Source organism: Tursiops truncatus, chromosome 10 (genome assembly GCF_011762595.2).
Source record: "Tursiops truncatus isolate mTurTru1 chromosome 10, mTurTru1.mat.Y, whole genome shotgun sequence".
Lineage (NCBI taxonomy): Eukaryota > Metazoa > Chordata > Mammalia > Artiodactyla > Delphinidae > Tursiops > Tursiops truncatus.
In genome coordinates this window covers 56,794,164-56,815,809 of record NC_047043.1, presented here as the reverse complement: position 1 = coordinate 56,815,809, position 21,646 = coordinate 56,794,164, and the positions used below count along the sequence as shown (strand labels likewise).

Sequence of the window (21,646 nt, the reverse complement as noted above, 5' to 3'; positions counted from 1 at the left end):
AACTGAAGAAAATGTTTCTGAAATCATGGTAATCTTTAATCCACAAATTGAAAGAACATATGTCCAAAAACAACCTGCTACAGAATAATTAATATCAAGACATATGCAGATAACTGGAAATGCAGACAAACAGGAATGATGAGTACCTGCACTCAGATTTCCAGACACCTCCTAAAAGCCATACAGGTCAACAAGGAAAGCAAGCAAAAGCACCCATAATACGTGTCTACAGTAGAACTCAGAGACAGGGGAGACTACAAAATGCAGTCTACATGTAAGTCAGGCAGTAAAGAACCAACACACTCTTAGTTCCCGAGTGTATGTGGGACATTTTCCAAGACAGACCGTATGTTAGGTCATAAATTAAGCCTCACAGGTTTAAAAAGATATAAATCATAAAAAGTATCCTCTGACCACAACGGGATGAAGTTAGAAATCAGTAACAGAAGGAAAACTGGGGAATTCACAGATGTGTGGAAATTAAACAACACATTCTTAAACAACCAGTGGGTCAAGGAAGAAACCACAGGGGAAGTTAGAAAATACTTAGAAATGAAAACAAAACACAGCATACCAGAACTTATGGGACACAGAGAAAGCAAGGTTAAGGGGGGAATTGATAGCTATACATGCTTATATTTAAAAACGAGAAAGACCTCAAAGAACAACCTAACTTTACTATTAAGGAACTCGAAAAAGAAGAACAATCTAAACCCAAAGCTAGCAGAAGGAAGAAAATAAAAAAGATTGGAGCAGATATAAACAAAATAGAGAATATAAAGATAATAGAGAAAATTAAAGAAAACTAAAGTTGGTTCTTTGAAAAGATCAACAAAATTGACAAATCTGGGGGCTTCCTTGGTGGCACAGTGGTTAAGAATCCACCTGCCAATGCAGAGGACACGGGTTCAATCCCTGGCCCGGGAAGGTCCCACATGCTGTGGAGTAGCTGGGTCCGTGTGCCACAACTACTGAGCCTGCGCTCTGGAGCCCGCGAGCCACAGCTGCTGAGCCCGCGCACCACAACTGCTAAAGCCCATGTGCCTGGAGCCCGAGCTCTGCAGCAGGAGAGGCCGTGACAATGATAGGCCCACACACCACAGCGGGGAGTAGCCCACGCTCACCGCAACTAGAGAAAGCCCACGCACAGCAACAAAGACCCAACACAGCCAAAAAACAAACTGACAAATCTTTAACTAGATGAACTGAGAAAAAAAGACAGAAGACATAAATTACTATGATCAGAAATGAAAATGGGGACATTACTACTGATTCTAAAGAAATAAAAAGGATTGTAAGCGTGTACTATGAACACCTGTATACCAACAAACTGGATAGCCTAATAGCCTAGATGAAATGGACAAATTCCTAGAAACACAAAACCTACCAAGACTGAAACAGGAAGGGAGAGAAAATGTGAATAGAACAGACCTATAAGTATTAAGGAGACTGAATCAGTAACTAAAAATCTCCTGACAAAGAGAAACCCTGAACCTGATACCCTCGCTGGTGAATTTTACCAATATTTAAAGGAAAACTAATACCAATTCTTCTCAAACTTTCCCCAAAAATTTAAGAGGAAGGAACACTATTAACTCACTCTATGAGGCCAGCATTACCCTGATACAAAATCAGACAAAAACACTACAAGAAGGGAAAACTACAGACCAATATCCCTCATGAACACTGATGGAAAAATACTCAACGCTAGCAAGCTCAATTCAGCAGCATGTTAAAAGAATTATACACCATGACAAGTGCAATTTATTTCTAGAATGCAAGGATGGTTCAACATACTAAAAACAATCTGTGTAATATACTACATTAACAGAATGAAGGGGGGGAAACCCACATGATCATTTCAATTGAGGCAGAAAAAGCATCTAAGAAAATCCAACACTCTTTCATGATAAAAAAAAAAAACACTCAAAAAAAAAACACTCAATAAATGAGTGTTTATTATGTTGAGTCTACCTCAACATAATAAAATCCATCTATGAAAAGCCCACAGCAAACATCATATTGAATGGTGGAAGAATGAAAGCTTTTTCTCTAAGATCAGAAATAAGACAGAGACGCCCACTGTCATCTCTTCTATTTAACATACTATTGGAAGTTCTAGCCTGAGCAATTAGGCAAGAAAAAGAAACAAAAAGCATCCAAACTGGAAAGGAAGAAGTAAAATTATCCCTGTTCACAGAAGATATCATCTTATATGTAGAAAACGCTAAAATTTCCACAGAAATACTGTCAAAGCTAATAAATGAAGTCAGCAAAGTAGCAGGATACAAAGTCAACACAGAAAAAATCAGTTGCATCTCTATACACTAACAATGAACTATCTGGAAAGGTAATTATGAAAAAAATTCCATTTCTAATAGCATCATAAAGAATAAAATACTTAGGAATTAACTATGGAGGTAAAAGACTTGTACAATAAAAACTATAAAACAATGCTAAAAGAAACTAAAGAAAACATAAAGTAATTGAAACACATCCCACATACTCGGGACTTAATCTTGTTAAGATGTCAATACTATCCAAAGCAATCTACAGATTCAATGCAATCCCTATTAAAATCCCAATGATGTCTTTTGCAAAAATAGAAAAACCCATCCTAAAATTCATAAGGAATTTCATGGAACCTCAAATAGCCAAAACAATCTCGAAAAAGAAACACAAAACTTCCTGATATCAAAACTTAGGCGAGAAGGGACAGTGATTGTTTAATGGGTACAGAGTTTCAGTTTTACAAGATGGAAAGAGCTATGGAGATGGATGGTGATGATGGTTGTAAAACTTTATGAATGCATTTAATACCACTGAACTGTACACTTAAAAATCATATAGAGGGACTTCCCTGGTGGCGCAGTGGTTAAGAATCTGCCTGCCAATGCAGGGGACACAGGTTTGAGCCCTGGTCCGGGAAGATCCCACATGCCACGGAGCAGCTAAGCCTGTGCACCACAACTACTGAGCCTGCACTCTAGAGCCCATGAGCCACAACTACTGAGCCCGTGTGCCACAACTACTGAAGCCCACGTGCCTAGAGCCCGTGCTCTGCAACAAGAGAAGCCACCGCAATGAAGAGTAGCCCCCGCTCACCACAACTAGAGAAAGCCCGCGTGCAGCAACGAAGACCCAATGCAGCCAAAAATAAATAAATAAATTTATTTTTTAAAATCATATATAACATGTTATATGTATTTCATCACAATAGAAAAAAAGAGAGACTTAAGAGATATAATAACCAAACCAAATGGGTGATGTATGATTGGATCTTGGTTTCAACAAACCAGATCTAAAATATATTTGGTGACAAGTGAGAAATTTTGAATATGGGCTGACTCTTGGACATCCGTCCTCCTGGATGACACTGACTATTGGAAGGAAACCAGACTAGGGGACACAGAAACCTCTATGTTTAAAGAATATTTTAGGCAGCAAAAATGCTCTGGGCCTTGCCATTATCCGGGTTTGAGGCAAATCTGGAATTACACATTGTAGTAAACACTTTCAGTCTGCAAATTCAAATGGAATTACACAAAATCAGAAAGTTACAAACTGCTAATTTGCATTCAGCTATTATGTCACACTGTGAATCTTCTTAAGCCTTTCTATGTTTGTACGTGTTCATACCCAGTGGGATGAGAGGAGATGGGAAGAGAGCTTCAGGAAAAGACCGTGTCTCTGTTTTTCATTCCTCCACAGATTTTCATTATACTACAAGGTTTGGGTATAAGGTAAGCTTTGCTAATTTTAACTGAGTAATATGCAAATATGTTCACGCTGAATTTTACGCTTACTGAATGCTGTGAGACCTTGTAAATAAGAAGCAGAGAACCATAAAGAACAAATAAATTGATCTAAAGATGCAATACAATTAAGGTCTAAAGGCAAAAGATACGGCTATGAAAAATAAGTTACTGTAAAGTTGCGTAAGCTCTTCAGTAAGAGGGGAAAAAAGCCTCTGTAATTTGTTATTTATGTCTACTAAGCAAAAATAATTGCATTAGAATGTATATTCATGAAGCCGGTTGACACAATGACTTACATAATGATTTTCCTGGGTACAACTTTGCCTGGGGGTAACCAGGGATCATTTTTTCATCTCTGGCTCTAAGACTTTCAAGTTCATGTTTGATAATGAATTGACGTTCTGCCATGGTGAGGAAATCATCATTATCATCTAAAATAAAACAAAGATTTACAGTTATTTTCTCAGTAATAGCCAAAATAAAATTAATAATCTTCAAATAACCTGGGATTATGAAATAATGATATAGACAATGAATAATAAACATGAGTAAGCAAAGTATAAAACTGACAAATTAAATAGAACATAAAGCCCCTTAGATATTTTATAAGAATGAAAATATTCTGTAATGCCTTCATATAATATATAATTCTTTAATTATTATACTAATCATTCTATAATATGGTACAAACATCCAAATGGCAGACACTTGCTTGATCTCATTTAATACCAATGAGCTGAAGGCAATACATTCTTTAATTCTAACAGTATTTTTAACTAGGGATGCAACTGAAGTTTGCCTACATGGCAAATTCTCCTCCTTCAAACTCTCAAGCCCAGGCCATTCCCTTCTGCAGTTTAACACCCCTCCCATAAATGAGGGAGAAGAGAGTCTGATAAGAAAATAGTGTTGTTTCTTGACAGGTGAATCCTCTCAAATGAGGCGAATTTCACCTTGATCAGTTATTTACTAATATATAAAAATCCAGAGTGAGTGAGTCTGCAGAAGTCGAAATCACATCTTCTAACTCTGAAAGCCCTGAAAGGGACCAGTTTGGTTCTGAAAGCAAACTCCCACTCTGATAACATAGCCATCCTGGCTTTCTCAGTTCTTTCCAGAAACCATTCTATTCTGGAACCTCCTTTGAAGCCAGAACAGAATCAGAATAGGGGATTATAGGACACTGGAATACTACTCTGTTTCTTATTTGTATCAATCCAGTGAACACTCACCATTCTATGAAGTAGAATAATGTAAGTTACATGTGTCATCCTAGTTTATGTTCAACTATTCTAGGGGTTACAAAGTAAATCTGAAACCCCAAATCTTACCCCATCTGCTTTGATAAATAAAATTCTACTGGAACACAGCCTTACCCATTCACTTCTTATGGTTGAAGGCTGCTTTTGCTCTGCAATGGCAGTGTTGAATACTGCGACAGATCATATCGTACACACAGCCTAAAATATTTACTATCAGGCCCTTTACTGAAAAAGTTTGCTGACCCCTGACCTATTCATCAAAAACTTCTTTTTGATAAATTGATTCTGGTAGAAGCAATCTTGGAACTCACCATCAAAACCTTTGAAGTTGTGTCGGGTTCCATACATGAAGGCTCTCATGGTGTTATCACTGCACTCTTTCACCAATCCCACTGCTTCTGCCCCCAGTAACAATCTAATCCTGGAGGCACCGACAAGATATAAGTTCTGATTTTCTAGTGTTTCTTTCTCATATTTATTTAACAACGGTCTAAACAACAGCTGAGCACCTTCAGAAACAAAAGATAAGCACAATCTTAGACAGAGATAAACATAAAAGTTTCCAAAATGAAAGCCTTCTAAATAAATATTATGTTCCTAGTTTGGTAGAAGGCAAATAAATTATGTTAACAATTTAAATCCATCTTCCAAATAAATAAGAAATGTAAGTAAGCTGGGGATGGTAGTTCTTTATAGCTTTTGGAAATAAACGCCAAAATTGGAAAATGGAATAAGTGGCTTGCCAGTTACTCAAATTAGAATATGAGACAAGAATCGAATATTTATTAGCTCTCAGTAAAAATATGGAGCAAAAGGATACAGTTTAGTATAAAAATAAAATACCAAAATTTAAGAAAATTAATTTGAAATAAAATATCCCAATAAAAATGCTGCAAACGTAACACAATTACATCGGACTACAACAGATTTTGTGAACGTTAAATACTAAATAATAAAGAGCAAAATAATTTCTCAATGATTTTTCCCATAAGTACATGCAATTACGTTTAAAGGTATTTTTCTTAAACAGATTCACAAAATGTTAAGAGTAGATATTGTGATTTGATACTGTATATGGAATTATTTCACTTAAAATATTATGGAGAAAAAGGAATTTTTTTCCTTATTTTTATTTTCTACCTACATCAAACTTTGTAAGGTACACTTATTTCTTTACTATTTGTCCTCTCTAGAGGATTGACAGGAATTATAAACTACTACTCAGATGGTAACAGGATAATAGCAGAATTTATATTTCACTTACCCAAAGGATTAACAGATTAACGTACTATGGCACTATTATTTAGGTAATTTACAACAGAGGTACTAAAGACTTTAATAAAACAATCAATAAAAGATATAAATAAAATACAATAAAAGATATATATATATAAGATATATTCAATTTAAAGAAAACACAAATGTCTCTTAAATATAAAATCCTTAATGTCATTCATATTAAGATAAATGCAATGTGTGTGTTTAAGGAGAGAGAAAAACACTTGTATGATTCTTCTCTTCCATGGATAGGACATTAGCCCAGTGTTCTTGAGAAGCAGCATTTTGGAAATGCACACGGTTAAGAATTTTACCTCCATGTTCTCTGAAAGTTAGTCCTGCTAATTTGGCTGCTATTAAGGGCTAGTGCTTTGGACTTTGGTTGTATTTTATACACGAATTGCAAACCTATCTGTAAGTTATCACACTGATTTGTATGTATGTTTTCTATTTTCCCTTCTAAAGTTCCACTCTTCTTAAAAGCTACCTCAATAGTGTTGCCCAAAGCATATTCGATGACCCATACTAGATGCTGCATGGGAAAAGGGGATCTGTGATTAAATACCATCAAAAAAGTGGGTTAAACAAAGTTGAACAGATTTCTTTACTGTGAAATTACTCAAAACATATTTTATGTTTATTTGCATTTTAAGTCTCCAAGAGTAGGGCATTATGTGCAGTCTTTTTGACCTAAGAAATCTGTCCTTTGTTCCCGTAACAGAATTTCTTTAAGTGTCACTGTCCATGAGTCACCTCTTCAGAAAATGTTGCTAGAAAACAAAAGTCAGCTGAATAAATCCATTTGGGTGCTCTGTTTATTTAAAAAACAAAAAAAACCCCAACACCAATATGCTACTTTGCACTTTTCACACTGCAAAAATCAAAAGTAGGGTTAAAAACTAGGTTGGTGGGTATGGTAGCCATGGAAGTGCCCTGCTCCACCCAGATCTCCAATCAAAAGAATCTGCTGTGAGAAGCAGAGTTGACTGCAGCCTCCTGCTGCCCCTTTGGCCACAGCACCCTCACACCTAGACCATGCTCCCTTAGCTGCTCCCAGCCACAGGCTGAACACGCAGGGGACACTGGAATGAGGCCATTTCTGTTCAACATGCGTTTCCTTTAAAGGGCAACGTTGGGCCTGGCTCATACGTTCTCAGAACCGTGCTGTAGTCGGAGGCTCTTCCTATCCAAGCCTCCTTCTTCCCTCTCTCCTTTCTGAAGTGTTAGACCTACACCAAAGTCTGAAGGCTCTCAATGTCTAAGCCTGCTCCTTCTCCCTTTATCTTTCTACAGATGTTCCCCTCAACAAACCTCCTATGCATTAAATCCCATTTGGTGGGCTTCCCTCGTGGTGCAGTGGATAAGAATCCGCCTGCCAATGCAGGGAACACAGGTTCAATCCCTGGTCTGGGAAGATCCCACATGCCGTGGAGCAACTAAGCCCGTGCACCACAACTACTGAGCCTGTGCTCTAGAGCCCGCGAGCCACAACTACTGAAGCCCGTGCGCCTGGAGGCCGTGCTCCACAACAAGAGAAGCCACAGCAATGAGAAGCCCGCACACTGCAACCAAGAGTAGCCCCCGCTCGCCGCAACTAGAGAAAGCCCGCTCACAGCAACAAAGACCCAACACAGCCAAAAATAAATAAATAAAATTTAAAAAAAATTTTAATAAAATAAAATAATCCCGTTTGGCATCTCTTGCTTGGACGACGCAAACTGACACGGAGTGAGAGGGGAAAGGCACTCTGAGACATCACTAGGGGAGTATAAAAGGATATAACGTTCACAGAGAAACATTTGTCAACATCTTGTTCTGAAAAATAGTCCCCATCACCCCCACCGGCACCCCACCCACCAAGGCAATGACTTTCAACTTGTTCAGGTGATTCCTTTGTGATTTCTTTTCACGTCACCAAACAACATGCTTATAGAGCTATTTATTTTTGTTTAAACCTTGGCAAATGAGGATTTAGCTCTCTTTCCAACCCACCTTCACCATTTCCACCCACCCTTTCCATCACCCCATTCTCACAATATCGTCATATCATCCTTCTCATCCCATCAACAGTATTTTCATTATTATGACTACGTACGTTACAGTTGCGCCTTACAACATGCTATGATTTTCCTTCCCTACAACTTACCGTTTTCCCCAAAATCGGTATCTTATCATATGCTTGGTTTATTATGCACTTACTGCTAATTCAATCCCCCAAGCTCTGCCAATTATTTAAGTCTTCCCTCAATACACTGCCAAGAGAGATAGGCTGTTAACATTATCTTCTTAGAGAAATCTCTCTTCACTCCGCCCTCACACCTTGTTGACAGCTGGGTGGGTTCAGAATTCTGGACTGAAATCATTTTCCTTCAGAAATGAAGATATTATACCACTGCCTTCTAGCTTCCAGTGTTTCTAACCTACTTTATTTTTTCTGGAAGTATGTAGTATCTTCCTTGTCCTCAGGGTTCTGAAACCTTCCAGTGATATGCCATTTTCAGCCACAGTGCTGGGCATTGCATGGGCCCTTTCAGTCTGAAAAAGCACACATCAGCCCTGAGTTTCTCTTTGATGATTTATTCCTCTCCTTTTTCTCTCTTCCCTTTTTAGAACTTTTATTCAGAGGTATACCTCCTGGACTAGTCCTCTAATTTCCCTATTTTTTTCCTCTTACATTTTCCAATTCTTTACCTTTTTGCTCTACTTTCTGGGAGGTTCTGTCAAAATTGTCTTCTAACCCTTTTACTGAGTTTTTAAATTTTGCTCTCATACTTTCATTTTATGAGCTGCTTTTTTTCCTAAATGATTATTTTATAATATCCTACTCTTGATGTGTAAGGTGGTTTGTCTTCTCATAACGCTGAGAATTGAGTTTTTAATTCTCTTTTCGTTTTCTCCTACATGGTTTTCTTTTATCTTTTTTAGCTTTCTCTTTCACGTTAGGGATTTTCCTCAGATGTTTGGTGATCTTTTGTTATAAGCTCATGTTTAAGAAAGCAGTTCTAAGAAGTGGAACAGAAGTTCTGAAGGTTTAGATGGAACTCATCAAAGATGGCCTCTGGGGCTTCCCTGGTTGCGCAGTGGTTGGGAATCCGCCTGCCAATGCAGGGCACACGGGTTCATAGCCCTGGTCCGGGAGGATCCCACATGCCGCGGAGCAACTAAGCCCGTGCGCCTGTGCTCTAGAGCCCGTGGGCACATCTACTGAAGCCCGCGTGCACCTCAACGAGGGGTGGCCCCCGCTCTCTGCAACTAGAGAAAGCCCGCACGCCCAGCAATGAAGACCCAACGCAGCCAAAAATAAAAAAATAAAATAAATAAATTTATTTTTAAAAATGGCCCTTAATGCAAGGTAGTCTGGCCGGGTTACTTTCCATGGGCAACTCTTGATTTCTGCACCTTTGTCTTGAGTTGCTCAGATTCCTCAAGGAAACATTATTCAAATCTCCTTCCGAGATGATTACATTGTGGAAACTTAATTAGGTATGAGACTGGTGGGATGGAGGACAGGGGTAACAAGATTCAATTAATTATCTCGTTTTCAGTACAGAATCTGTTACCAACTGTACATAAAGGCCCCATGCCAAAATCCATGCATCTGACCCTCTCCAGAGAATAACAGAGACTTCTGCTGGGGTGGCAATACAGAAGGGACCTAGGGATCAGACTATTTCTTAAACAGATCTCAGCCAATTTTTTTTTTTCTTGGTACCAATTTTATTTCTACCTCTATAGGCCCCTAATGTCTCTAATTCCTGAGTCTTTAGGAATATTTTGCAGTGTAAACCAAACTGCATCTCAGTTTTCTCCCCTGCCAGCTCGAGCTCTGGATTTCTCAACTCTGAGAAGTTACTCGCTACTCATCACCTGTTTACTAGCTTCTAGAATGGTGCTGCTGTTATATCTTCTCCTTTCTTGTCAATGTGGACTTAGGTCTTTTTTAAAAGATCCTTTTATTGTCATTTTAATAGGAGTTTGTAAGAGAATAAAAGTAAATATGAGTGTTAAATCCAATACCTTTACCTGAAAGATCCAGAGTACTTTTTTGGAATGTTCCTTTATAACTGCCCCAGCATTGTAGGAGGATGCCATCCCGTCCCCATCCTCATGTGTCCTTGCTAAAGCCACACAAAGAGCAGAGAAGACGACTAGGAATACACTGGGCTCTCTCACTCTAAGACACTACAAATGTTCTTACACCACAGGGATTTTATTTTTTATTTATTTTTTAAATTTATTTATTTTTGGCTGCGTTGGGTCTTCGTTGCTGCGTGCGGGCTTTCTCTAGTTGCAGCGAGTCGGGGCTACTCTTCGTTGTGGTGCGTGGGCTTCTCATTGTGATGGCTTCTCTTGTCGCGGAGCATGGGCTCTAGGTGCGCGGGCTCAGTAGTTGTGGCTTGAGGGCTCTAGAGTGCAGGCTTAGTAGTTGTGGCACACAGGCTTAGTTGCTCCAAGGCATGTGGCATCTTCCCAGACCAGGGCTTGAACCCATGTCCCCTGCATTGGCAGGCAGATTCTTAACCACTGCGCCACCAGGGAAGTCCAACCACAGGGATTTTAAAGAAGAGACTCCAGTCCAGTGAAACACCTCAGATTTCAGCAAGCAAGTATTCTTCTTTTTAAAGGTTTTTTTTTTTTGGTTCAATTGTTTGAAAAAAATTAAAAATTCCACTTTGACACAAAGTTTTATTTTTAAGAAGGCATTTCCATTTACAGTCAAAATCATTTTTTAAAAGTCTTATTTACATTTTGTCCAGTGTTTCGAGACTTAGTGAAGTTTTAGGGGTTGTTTTGTGTAGTTTTACGAAGTGTCTGCTCACGTAAAACTCCCTCCACCCTCTTACCCAGATCTAGCCCCCTTTCTGTGCCCTACAGGAGAGGGCTAACCTTCGGCTTCTTCTATAAAGTCATCCCTTACCACCCCAAAAAGCATCACCAAGTGTCACCTCTTCCTTCCCTTTACTTTCCTTTTTTTTAAATTATACATCCTTATTTTCCTCTTAATATCTGTAGAAACTGTAGTAATGTTACATACCTCATTCTTCCTATTGGTAATTATCATCTTCTCTCTTTTTTTAAAAAAAATATTTATTTATTTTGGGCTGTGTTGGGTCTTAGCTGCAGCACATGGGATCTTTTGTTGCAGCGCGCGGGCTTCTCTCTAGTTGTGGCATGCAGGCTTGGTAGTTGCAGCACACAGGCTCTCTAGTTGTGGCACACAGGCTCCAGAGCGCATGGGCTCTCAAGTTGTAGCGCACGGGCTCCAGAGCACGTGGGCTCTGTAGTTGTTGCGCATGGCCTCCAGAGTATGTGGGCTCTCTAGTTGCAGCATGCGGGCTCACTTGTTGTGGCATGTGGGCTCAGTAGTTGCAGCGCACAGGCTTAGCTGCCCTGCAGCACGTGGGATCTTAGTTCCCCGACCAGAGATCGAACCCGCGTCTCCTGCATTGGAAGGTGGATTCTCAAACACTGGACCACCAGGGAAGACCCCCTTTACTTTCACAGCAAGTATACATAATGATTTTTTTTAAGTATCATGCAGTATTTTGTAAGAGCTTTTTCCTTAGCCTTTCTTCCTGTTCCCTCAATTTCCTGGAACTAGCGTTCAGTCTCTTTACCCTGACAGTAACATCCTTGCCGGCAGAAGTGTTTCTCTCTCCCTTAGCACCATAACCAACACAGAAATAATACTCAAAGATATTCATTCATTTGACAAATATTTATTAAGCACCTACTATGCACCAGGCACTGTACATAGGCACAGAGTTTATAGCTGTGAACAAAACCACTCACGTTGCTTACGGTCTAAGAGAGACTTACAATCTAATGTTGATTTAAGACCTCCTTTCAAGTCCTAGATAAATAATAAAGAGCAAAGAAATGAACATTAATTTTAAAAATATATCAATTAAAAAACTGTGAAACACATTTGAAAATACAGTTTTACTCACTGGCATGACTAAATCTGAGTGATATTTATTTTACTCACCTCCATCTTTCTTTCTACTGATAATTCTGTTCTTCAGCCATTCTTTGGTTTCTTCCTTGACATCCTGAGCAAGTTCTATGACAACCAGAGGCGTGAAAGAGCTCTCATGAGTATTCAGAGCTGACAAGGTCACTTTCATCTTTGACAAACTTGCTGAAAATAAAAAGCAAAGATGGGCTATAATGGGAAAAATAAATATAGACTGTATTTGTATTTTCTCTTAATTAAACCTAATTCTGGCTTCCTGGACAGAAGAAAATTTCTCACGAGCCAGATGGGTTACATGACAGGCTCACCAAATGGCTCATAGCACCTGTGCGAGCCAGGCCCTATACAAAAACGAGGGAAACACTACTCGTATCCGTAAGCTGCTCAGAATAAGGCAGAGGGTACATTCAGGTAAGTGAAGGATAACAGTGTAAAATGTGTTCACACAAGAGGACTAAGAAAGTATTTACAAAGGATGTGACCTGAACAGGATTTAGAAGAATGAATAGGAGTTTGCCAGATCGACAATGGATGGCATTCTAGGCAGAGGAAATAGTGTTCCCCTACAAAACAATGATGAAAAATAGCCAAGATGGGGCTTCCCAGGTGGCACAGTGGTTGAGAGTCCGCCTGCTGATGTAGGGGACACGGGTTCGTGCCCCGGTCTGGGAAGATCCCACATGCCGCGGAGCGGCTGGGCCCGTGAGCCATGGCCGCTGAGCCTGCTGTCTGGAGCCTGTGCTCCGCAATGGGAGAGGCCGCAACAGTGAGAGGCCCGCATACCAAAAAAAAAAAAAAAAAAAAAAATAGCCGAGAGACTCAGAGAAATACAAGTGAGTAGGTACAGCTGGAGTGTTAACTATGAGTTAGAGGAAGGGAGGATGGGAGCTGGTATCTAATGAAGGCCCCAGATTATTACAAATTAACTGGGCCTTGTCCAGCAAACAATGGGAATCACCAATTCATTATGGGCAGGGAATTGACACAGCCCAATTTCATGTTTTTGTATGGAGTTGATGTCCCCAGCATCAGCTTCCCTTCCCAGTGTCCCTAACTTTCTCAGGGATGTCATCTTTATCTCTGTCACCAAGCTGGGAAGATAATGGAGTCAACCTGGAAACCCACAAATGGCATCGGTCACTGAGGCCTCATGGCCTCCCTCGAAAATGTTTCTCATGTGGACCTCTCTAACTCCATGATTCTCAACAGGGGCAATTTTCAGACTTTAGACTCATTTACTCTAACTTTGTGCTTAATGTAAGTTTTAATGACTCCAAAGTCGAAGTGCAAAGCAATTCTTGGGAACAATCACAAAAGGAATGACCAACAACACAGAACATCTTTCCTTTCTCTGGGGGAAATCACAATCTTTCAGCGAGCTGATCAAACAGATCCAGCTTGTCTGGCCTGGACTGATAAGCCTTGTTTTTCTCTAACAGAGTACAAGTTTTGTTTGGGGCAATACTCGTGTTATAAATCAATGCTGGATTCAAATAATAACTACAAATACATCAGGAATGCTATTTCAAGGTATCAGCCCAATCAAACTCCCCAGGCTAGGATCTACGAGGGAAGCCAGGTCAAAACAGGACCAACTACAATGAGGTATCACCTCACACTGGTCAAAATGGCCATCATCAAAAAATCTACAAACAATAAATGCTGGAGAGGGTGTGGAGAAAAGGGAACCCTCTTGCACTGCTGGTGGGAATGTAAATTGATACAGCCACTATGGAGAACAGTACGGAGGTTCCTTAAAAAACTAAAAATAGAACTACCATATGACCCAGCAATCCCACTACCGTGCATACACCTGAGAAAACCATAAATCAAAAAGAGTCACGTGGCATGGACATATATACACTACCAAACGTAAAATAGACAGCTAGTGGGAAGCAGCCACATAGCACAGGGAGATCAGCTCGGTGCTTTTTGACCACCTAGAGGGGTGGGATAGGGAGGGTGGGAGGGAGGGAGACGAAAGAGGGAAGAGATATGGGAACATATGTATATGTATAACTGATTCACTTTGTTATAAAGCAGAAACTAACACACCATTGTAAAGCAATTATACTCCAATAAAGAATTAAAAAAAAAAGAGTCATGTACCACAATGTTCATTGCAGCACTATGTACAATAGTCAGGACAATGGAAGCAACCTAAGTGTCCATCGACAGATGAATGGATAAAGATGTGACACATATATACAATGGAATATTACTCAGCCATAAAAAAAAGAAATTGAGTTATTTGTAGTGAGGTGGATGGACCTAGAGTCTGTCATACAGAGTGAAGTAAGTCAGAAAGAGAAAAACAAATACCATACGCTAACACATATATATGGAATCTAAAAAAAAAAAAGGTTCTGATGAACCTAGGGGTAGGGCAGGAATAAAGACGCAGACTTAGAGAATGGACTTGAGGACACGGGGAGGGGGGAGGGGAAGCTGGGACGAAGTGAGAGAGCGGCATGGACATATGTACACTACCAAATGTAAAATATATAGCTAGTGGGAAGCAGCTGCATGGCACAGGGAGATCAGCTCGGCGCTTTGTGACTGCCTAGAGGGGTGGGATGGGGAGGGTGCGAGAGAGGTGCAAGAGGGAGGGGATGTGGGGACATATGTATGTATATGGCTGATTCACTTTGTTATGCAGCAGAAACTAACAACATTGTAAAGCAATTATACTCCAATAAAGATGTTAAAAAAAAAATAGGACTGAGTTCTCACCTCCAAATAGCTAATGATATAATCAGGAATTATAAAGAAGGAAAGAATGGTAACAGATAGCCATTAAAGCTATGGGAACTCAGAACACTTCATGTGCAAAAGTTATCAATGAAGCTTGAGAGTAAAGGCCCGACCAGAGCAGAGTGGTAACATGTTTGTAAGCTACCACCATTTGAGAAAGTATGCTGCCGTTTACATCTAACCTGACAGCCAGTAAGGAGTCACTGGGGGTTTCTGAGCAGAGGATTGGCTATGTGTCTGAGTGACAGAAATCTCAACAGGTAAGTTTAGGGGGTGTTCTTCATGGTATTCTTTCAACTCCCCTGAACTTCTGAAATTTTTCATAACAAAAAGTTGGGGGGAGGCTTCCCTGGTGGTGCAGTGGTTAAGGATCCGCCTGCCAATGCAGGGGACACGGGTTCGAGCCCTGGTCGGGGACGATCTCACATGCCGTGAAGAAACTGAGCCCGTGTGCCACAACTACTGAGCCTGCACACTACAACTACTGAAGCCCGCATACCTAAAGCCCGTGCTCCGCGACAAGAGAAGCCACCGCAATGAGAAGCCTGCACAACGCAACGAAGAGTGGCCCCCGCTCGCCGCAACTAGAGAAAGCCTGCGTGCAGCAGCAAAGACCCAAAGCAGCCAAAAATAAATTAATTTAATAAATTAATTTAAAAAAAAAAAGTTGTTAATCTACCAGTAGACTACAGAGGCTTACCATCATCATCTTTTACATGGAAATATCAAATACAACAAACATTAATCATGTGCTTATTATGAGCCAGGCCATGACGGAGTCTGAAGATACAAAAGTAAATAAGGTCTACATCTTACTTTTGAGAAGCAGGTGTGCATGAAATCATTCTAACACAGGGGTAAGTATAACAGTACAACTGCAGTAACCCGAGGGCTTGGGGCAGCCTGAGAAGGGAGGCTGAGAATGGGACAGGCTGCAATTTAGAAAAGATACCCAGATGATTCCAAGGTTTCTAACCTGGGACATGGGAAGAATGGCTGTGAGTTAGCAAATAGCAAAGATGGAAGGAATGGTGAGGTTAAGGGGACAATACAGGGCTCAGCAGGGCATATGTGCACAGGCATCAAAGGTCAAAGTTTTTTAGCCTTTATGCATTGCCTAATGTGAGTGAGAATTATTCACAATTACCAGGTCATGAAACAATCTTTCTGAGAAAGTAAGGCAGGTTTCAGTTCTCAACATGTATACGAGCATTATGTAGAAGCTCACAGTAAATACTTGCTCATTGATTTATTCTTATTTGAGATACTGTATGCCTTTCATTACTCAAAGCACGACCTTACCAAGACTTCCAATATATTACAGACAAAAATGTCACAATCTCTGATATACGAAGAGTTCTTATAAATCAATAACAAAAAATACAAAAAACTAAAATCACAAGTCACAAAGGAGAAATATACACTTGAAAAGATGTTTAAAGTTACTAAGAAAGAAACGCAAAGTAACAATGAGTTATTTTTCCCTTTTCAGATTTGTTGAAAGATGGACAGAACCCAGGTCTGGCATGGGAGTAGAAAACTGGGCATTTTCACACATTGCTGCCAGATGTTGTGATTTGATACCACCTTCCCAGAAAGCAGAGTAGCAATCTGAAAAACAACATTAAATACTCATACCATTCAACAGAACAATGCTAGTTCTAGGAATTTATACCAAACATATAATAAAATCAAAAATGTACATAAATGTTCATTACAGCTTTCTTTTTTTCTGTCTTTCCTCTCTTTCCTATAAAGTCAAACAACAGGATACTGGCTAAATAAAGTATAACTATACAACAGAACCATTAATACTAGGATACAGATCCAACTAAATTAACATGGAGAATGTTTCATAACACATTATAAGGTGAAAATGCAAAGTATGACCCCATTTATGAATATATATCATCCACAGTAATATCAAAATGACAACACTAGCTAACATTTGCTGAGGATTTACTGCATCAAAGCACGGCTACACATTTTTATGTGAATTACCTCAGTCATTTCTCACAGCAACCCCATGAAGAAGGAACTTTAACGTTTCCATCTTACAGATGAGAAAACTGAGGTGAAAGAAGTAAAAAGTAGCCTGTCCACATCATGCAGTCTCAAGCAGGGAAGCTGGGCTTCAAAACCAGGCAGCCTGATGCCAGAGCTCACATCCTTAACCACATTTGTGTATACATATGTATTCATCACATGTGATATGAGTGTATTACACACACTTGTGTTAGTCACGGTGTAGGTACGTGTGTCTAATAAAAATTCCATCAGTGATTAGTCAGATATATTTCTCCATCCCCATTTCTAGGTAGTAGGATTTACGATGAGTTTTATTTTCTTCTTTACATTTTTCTTTTTGATTTGAATTTTAGTGAGCAGGTATTTCTTACGATTAGAAAAAAATGGCTTCTATGTTCGTAAAATAGAAGGCTCACATTTTCAACATAAGTGTAAAATATACACTGTAGTAGAGACCAAATGATACTTTTAAAATCACCTAATACAAGATAATATTTTGCTTTACTCCTCAGATTAAAAACATACTAACTTTGTATACAAGAAGTCGCCTAGCTTCAAAGATTGTTTAGTTTGGGGTAAAAGTTAACGGCATATAGAATGAAAGGACTCGGGACCTAGGCACGTCCTATCCATGAGACTGGCAAAAGCAGCGCAGAAGTTGGACTGGAGAGAATTTTAGGGCAGAAGGAGCCTTAGGGGTCCATTAGTCCCAAGACCACACTATTTCATGTTAATAAAACCCAAAGTCACACAACCAGTGTGACAGAGATAAGACTGAAGTCCAATGCTCTTTGAATGACACCATACCGTATGCAAAAGACCTTTTTTCCCCGTTTTTTTGAACTTAGCCAATTTAAAGTCTCACCATCAAAAGTAACGCTGGCCTCGCCACAGCTGTGGAGCTGTGTGCTTTCACTTGTTAGAGTCTCACAGACTAACCCCAGTGCCAGCACTGAGCAGTTCAGTGGAGCCTGGTAAGCCTCAACCCCTTCAAGGCTCCAGTATATAAGATGCTCTTGGAAGTTTCCACACTGCTTGTTTTCAGCTGCTTCACACTTGTGCCATCCACTGGGCCACAGGGTACTTACAGGCTGGGTGACCTAAGTGGCAGGAACCTCTCTTACACTGCCCGTGTTCCCGTCCCTGAAACCCTGTGCCCTCCTCCTTCTTGTGTCCTCTGCTCAGGAAATTTCCATCACTATACAGTAACACCTCTGGGGACGCCCTCTCCTTGGGGGATTCCTGCCCCCTCTGTGTTCTGCAGGCAACATCACTCTTGCAGTTCACCGACCAGCGCGATCCAGGCCTGCTCCAGTCCCACCTCTTCACGTTGGCTAGCCCAACGGCGTGAATACCAAGTGTAAGGTGGGGAAAATAAGAAGCCTCGTGGCAGCGTGGGATAACCTGAGTTCTGCAATCCACTTTCACTGGAGGGTCTTAACAGAGGCTGGCTGCACCATTACCATGCACACTAGACTAGTACATGGGACCAAAATACCACCTGGGGGGACATGAGGACTTGAAGCGTGGACACAGCAGAGGGCCTCAGGGTTCCTGTTGGGGCTGATCTGAAAACAAGCAATGATTCAACACACAGACTTCCTGGGCACTGGAGGGTAGAATGATTTCTGCTTCCACAGCCAATTTCCCCCTTTTATCCAGACTGTCAGCCAGGCCAGCAGCCAGCAATAACTGTAAAGCACAGAGCAGCTACGTTCCATATGCTCCGGGCACAGGACCAGTAGATAGCCATCTCAAACTCTGCTCTTCTTAATCACGCATTGAACTGCACCCAGGGCTAAAGGAGACCTACAAAGGAACTGGATCCCTGTGGCTCTTACATTAGCTATTGGAATCACCTGCCTATAGTAAGGGTTAAATCCTGACCTTGGTGGTTGAAATGCACATATGAAAAGAAACTCACTGGGAGTTCAAGCATGGAGGGGGGTGGTTCACATATTTTATCACGGTTCCAAAAAAGAATAAGGGACCCTTTATTCTCTTCCTGAGTTTGGGTAAAGAAAAAACATCAATGGAATTATCATAAATTCAAAGACTAATAAGTAAGTGCATAAGGCTGTGTTTAGGAATCACCTTATTTCAGACTCAAGGAGAAACACAATCCAAAATGACAAAATTACTCTCAGCCGTAAGGCAGAATAGGAACACATCAGTGAGAGCAAAATGAAGGGCCACACTGATCAAGGAGGAAGATGAGCGGGATTTCCTAGAAGAAAACTTGCAATTTTAATGGCAAGTGCTAGAAGGGACAGGACCCCTCCGGAGGCCCCCTCTAAGGTGTAAGACAACTTAGAGGCAGTTAATTATGAGAGCAATTGTGGGACAGTCCTCCTTGAGACCTAGGGCAGCTGTCTCTCAGTCACCTAAGATGAGGGCAGATTTGAGAATGAAATATCAGCACTGCACACATGCACCCTCACTAAAGAGTTTCTCAGTGACACCCACAATGTAGGGGAGTTGGTGAGGCCCATTCCCTGAGGAACATACCTAGGAACCTCTCGTGGCCTCAGGCCTCCACAGGAAGGTGTAGGAGAGATGAGACACGACACAATGAGGACAGCCTCGCCACAACAGCCCAGGTCCAGGCCTGATTAGATGCTGCACTCATACTCTCTTTCTACACTTGGTACCCCAGACACTGCCAAGATTTTGCTTATTTGAGCTGGACTAATGTCTGAAAACCTAGAGCAACAATGAATCTCCTCCCCAAGCACAGGACCCGGCACACAGCTGAAATGCTAATATGTGATAAAAGAATGAATTCACGTGATGAGCATACCACCATTTAAAAAGATGTTTAGGGAGAATTTTTAATGATCCAGGAAAATGCTAAAAATACAAAGGGAAAAAAAGCAAAATACAAAGTAATACAACAATATGACCCCAACTATGTAATAGGTACATTTAGATACACAAAAAAATACAAAAAGAATTAAGAAGAATTGCACAAAAATGTTAGGGTTGGTGAAATTACATGGAGTTTTCATTTTCATTCTTATACTTTTCTCTATCTTCCAAGTTCTCTTACAGTGAAAAAAAGTTTCACTGAGTTTGTTTTTTGTTTATTTAAGCACACACAGTCTCCAATTTACCAGGACTTTTCTATCCCTTTCCATTAGTTTAAATCTTTTCAATTTCATTCTTCATCTGCAATTCTACAATTCTTTCAGCAATAACTGGTCAGAACAGATACGATCTACTTTCCACAGCTAATTTTAAATTGTTTATCATACTCACAGAATGGGCTCTTAGAAAACATCTAGTTCTCTAGCTCGGTGTGACTTTAAAATTCAAAGTAGCCAGATAAGAAAGATTTAAATTTTTTTTAAAAAAACCCACAGGCTTAGATATTTTTAAAATTAAAACTCCGCAGGATTTAAGGGAACGTGATACGACTGCTTTTGAGTCTGAATAAAAACCTCAACTCTGAACTTTGTGCGGGACCTCCATACACCGTCTGGGCTGCCGGAATAGGGTTTCACAGAAGACAGCGCCGCACCAACGCTGGCGCCGCCAAGGCTCCAGGGAAATTAGAAGCATTCCATAGGAGAAGCACCCCTTCCAGCCACGTTTCTCAGGTGTCCCAGGCATTGCCCCTGACTTTCATCTAATACTTGAGCTGTACTGTGTGTCCCAGTCGAAAGCCTGGAAACCCGATCACCCCGATGTGAGAGCACAACCCCGCAAGCTCACTAGCGTCACGCCCGTGCCGAGATACCCGAAGCTCCAGGCTCTCCGGACACTCGGGGAAGCGTGAATCATGGGCCCCCGTGAGCTGGTCCTTCCCTCAAATGCCCTTCACTAGGCTTCGTCGACTCCTCCACCCCCACTCATCTCATTCCCCGTTGCTCTGGAGCCCCCCAAGCCCTCGCATCCTGACTCCACAAGCCACCAGATTTCAGCTTCACCACTTTCTTCTATCAACCCTCCACCCTCAGACCAACCTCGGCCCTCTGCAGCTTCCACCTGCGACTGCCACTCCCACCCGAACGTCACCCAACCTCGGCGTCCCTCCCCGTCCTACTTTCCCATTCCCGGGATTGCCAACCCCGGGAGCTACCCCGGAAAGGAAGGGCGGCGGCCGGGAGGAGTCACTGGAAGCGTCGCGCCGCTGCCCGACAGCCCGGACTCAACCACCTGCACTGACCCAGGCTCTGCGCTGCCGAAAGCGAGGGGGTCCGAGGTCCCCTCCCCCACTCACCGGCCGCCACAGCACTCCACGTCTTCGGGGGCGGGCCCGAGAGCCTGCTAGTCCCCCAGGCCGGGAAACCGACTCTCGCCGCGGGAGGCGAGCCGCGGCCTGCCGGGCGGGTACCACCTAGCGCCGGGCGTGCAGGGCGGGGCCGAGACGCGCTCGCACGCAGGCGGGGGCGGGGCTGAGGTGGGGGAGGCGGGGCTTAGGGCTGAGTCACTCCCGGCAGAGACCAGGCTGCTCCAGAGAAACACTAGACTGGCCTAGTCTGGCTGTCGCCGGGAGTGAGAGCTGAGACTGCTAAGGAAGAGGCGTGCCTTATGGGCTGTCACTCCGCGTGGGGGCGGCACCACGGTGGAGAGGCGGGGCCTCGCGG

General features: G+C 41.5%; 1 protein-coding gene across 10 annotated transcripts in view; it reads right to left on the bottom strand.

Annotated features, from left to right (window-relative positions):
• The window catches only part of ANO10 (anoctamin 10), a 213,525-nt gene extending 192,092 nt beyond the window's left edge, over nt 1-21,433 (bottom strand). For all 10 annotated transcript variants that reach the window (XR_012323975.1, XR_012323976.1, XR_012323978.1 and 7 more), the window contains exons 1-4: nt 21,280-21,433; nt 12,288-12,440; nt 5,332-5,529; nt 4,055-4,189 (exon numbers count right to left, since the gene is read on the bottom strand). Coding sequence is in view for 5 of the 10 variants with exons in the window: in XM_033864644.2 (XP_033720535.1) it covers nt 4,055-4,189; nt 5,332-5,529; nt 12,288-12,426 (472 nt within the window). In the remaining 5 variants the exon portion in view is untranslated. The remainder of the gene's footprint in view (nt 1-4,054; nt 4,190-5,331; nt 5,530-12,287; nt 12,441-21,279) is intronic.
• Between the last annotated feature and the right edge of the window lie 213 nt (nt 21,434-21,646).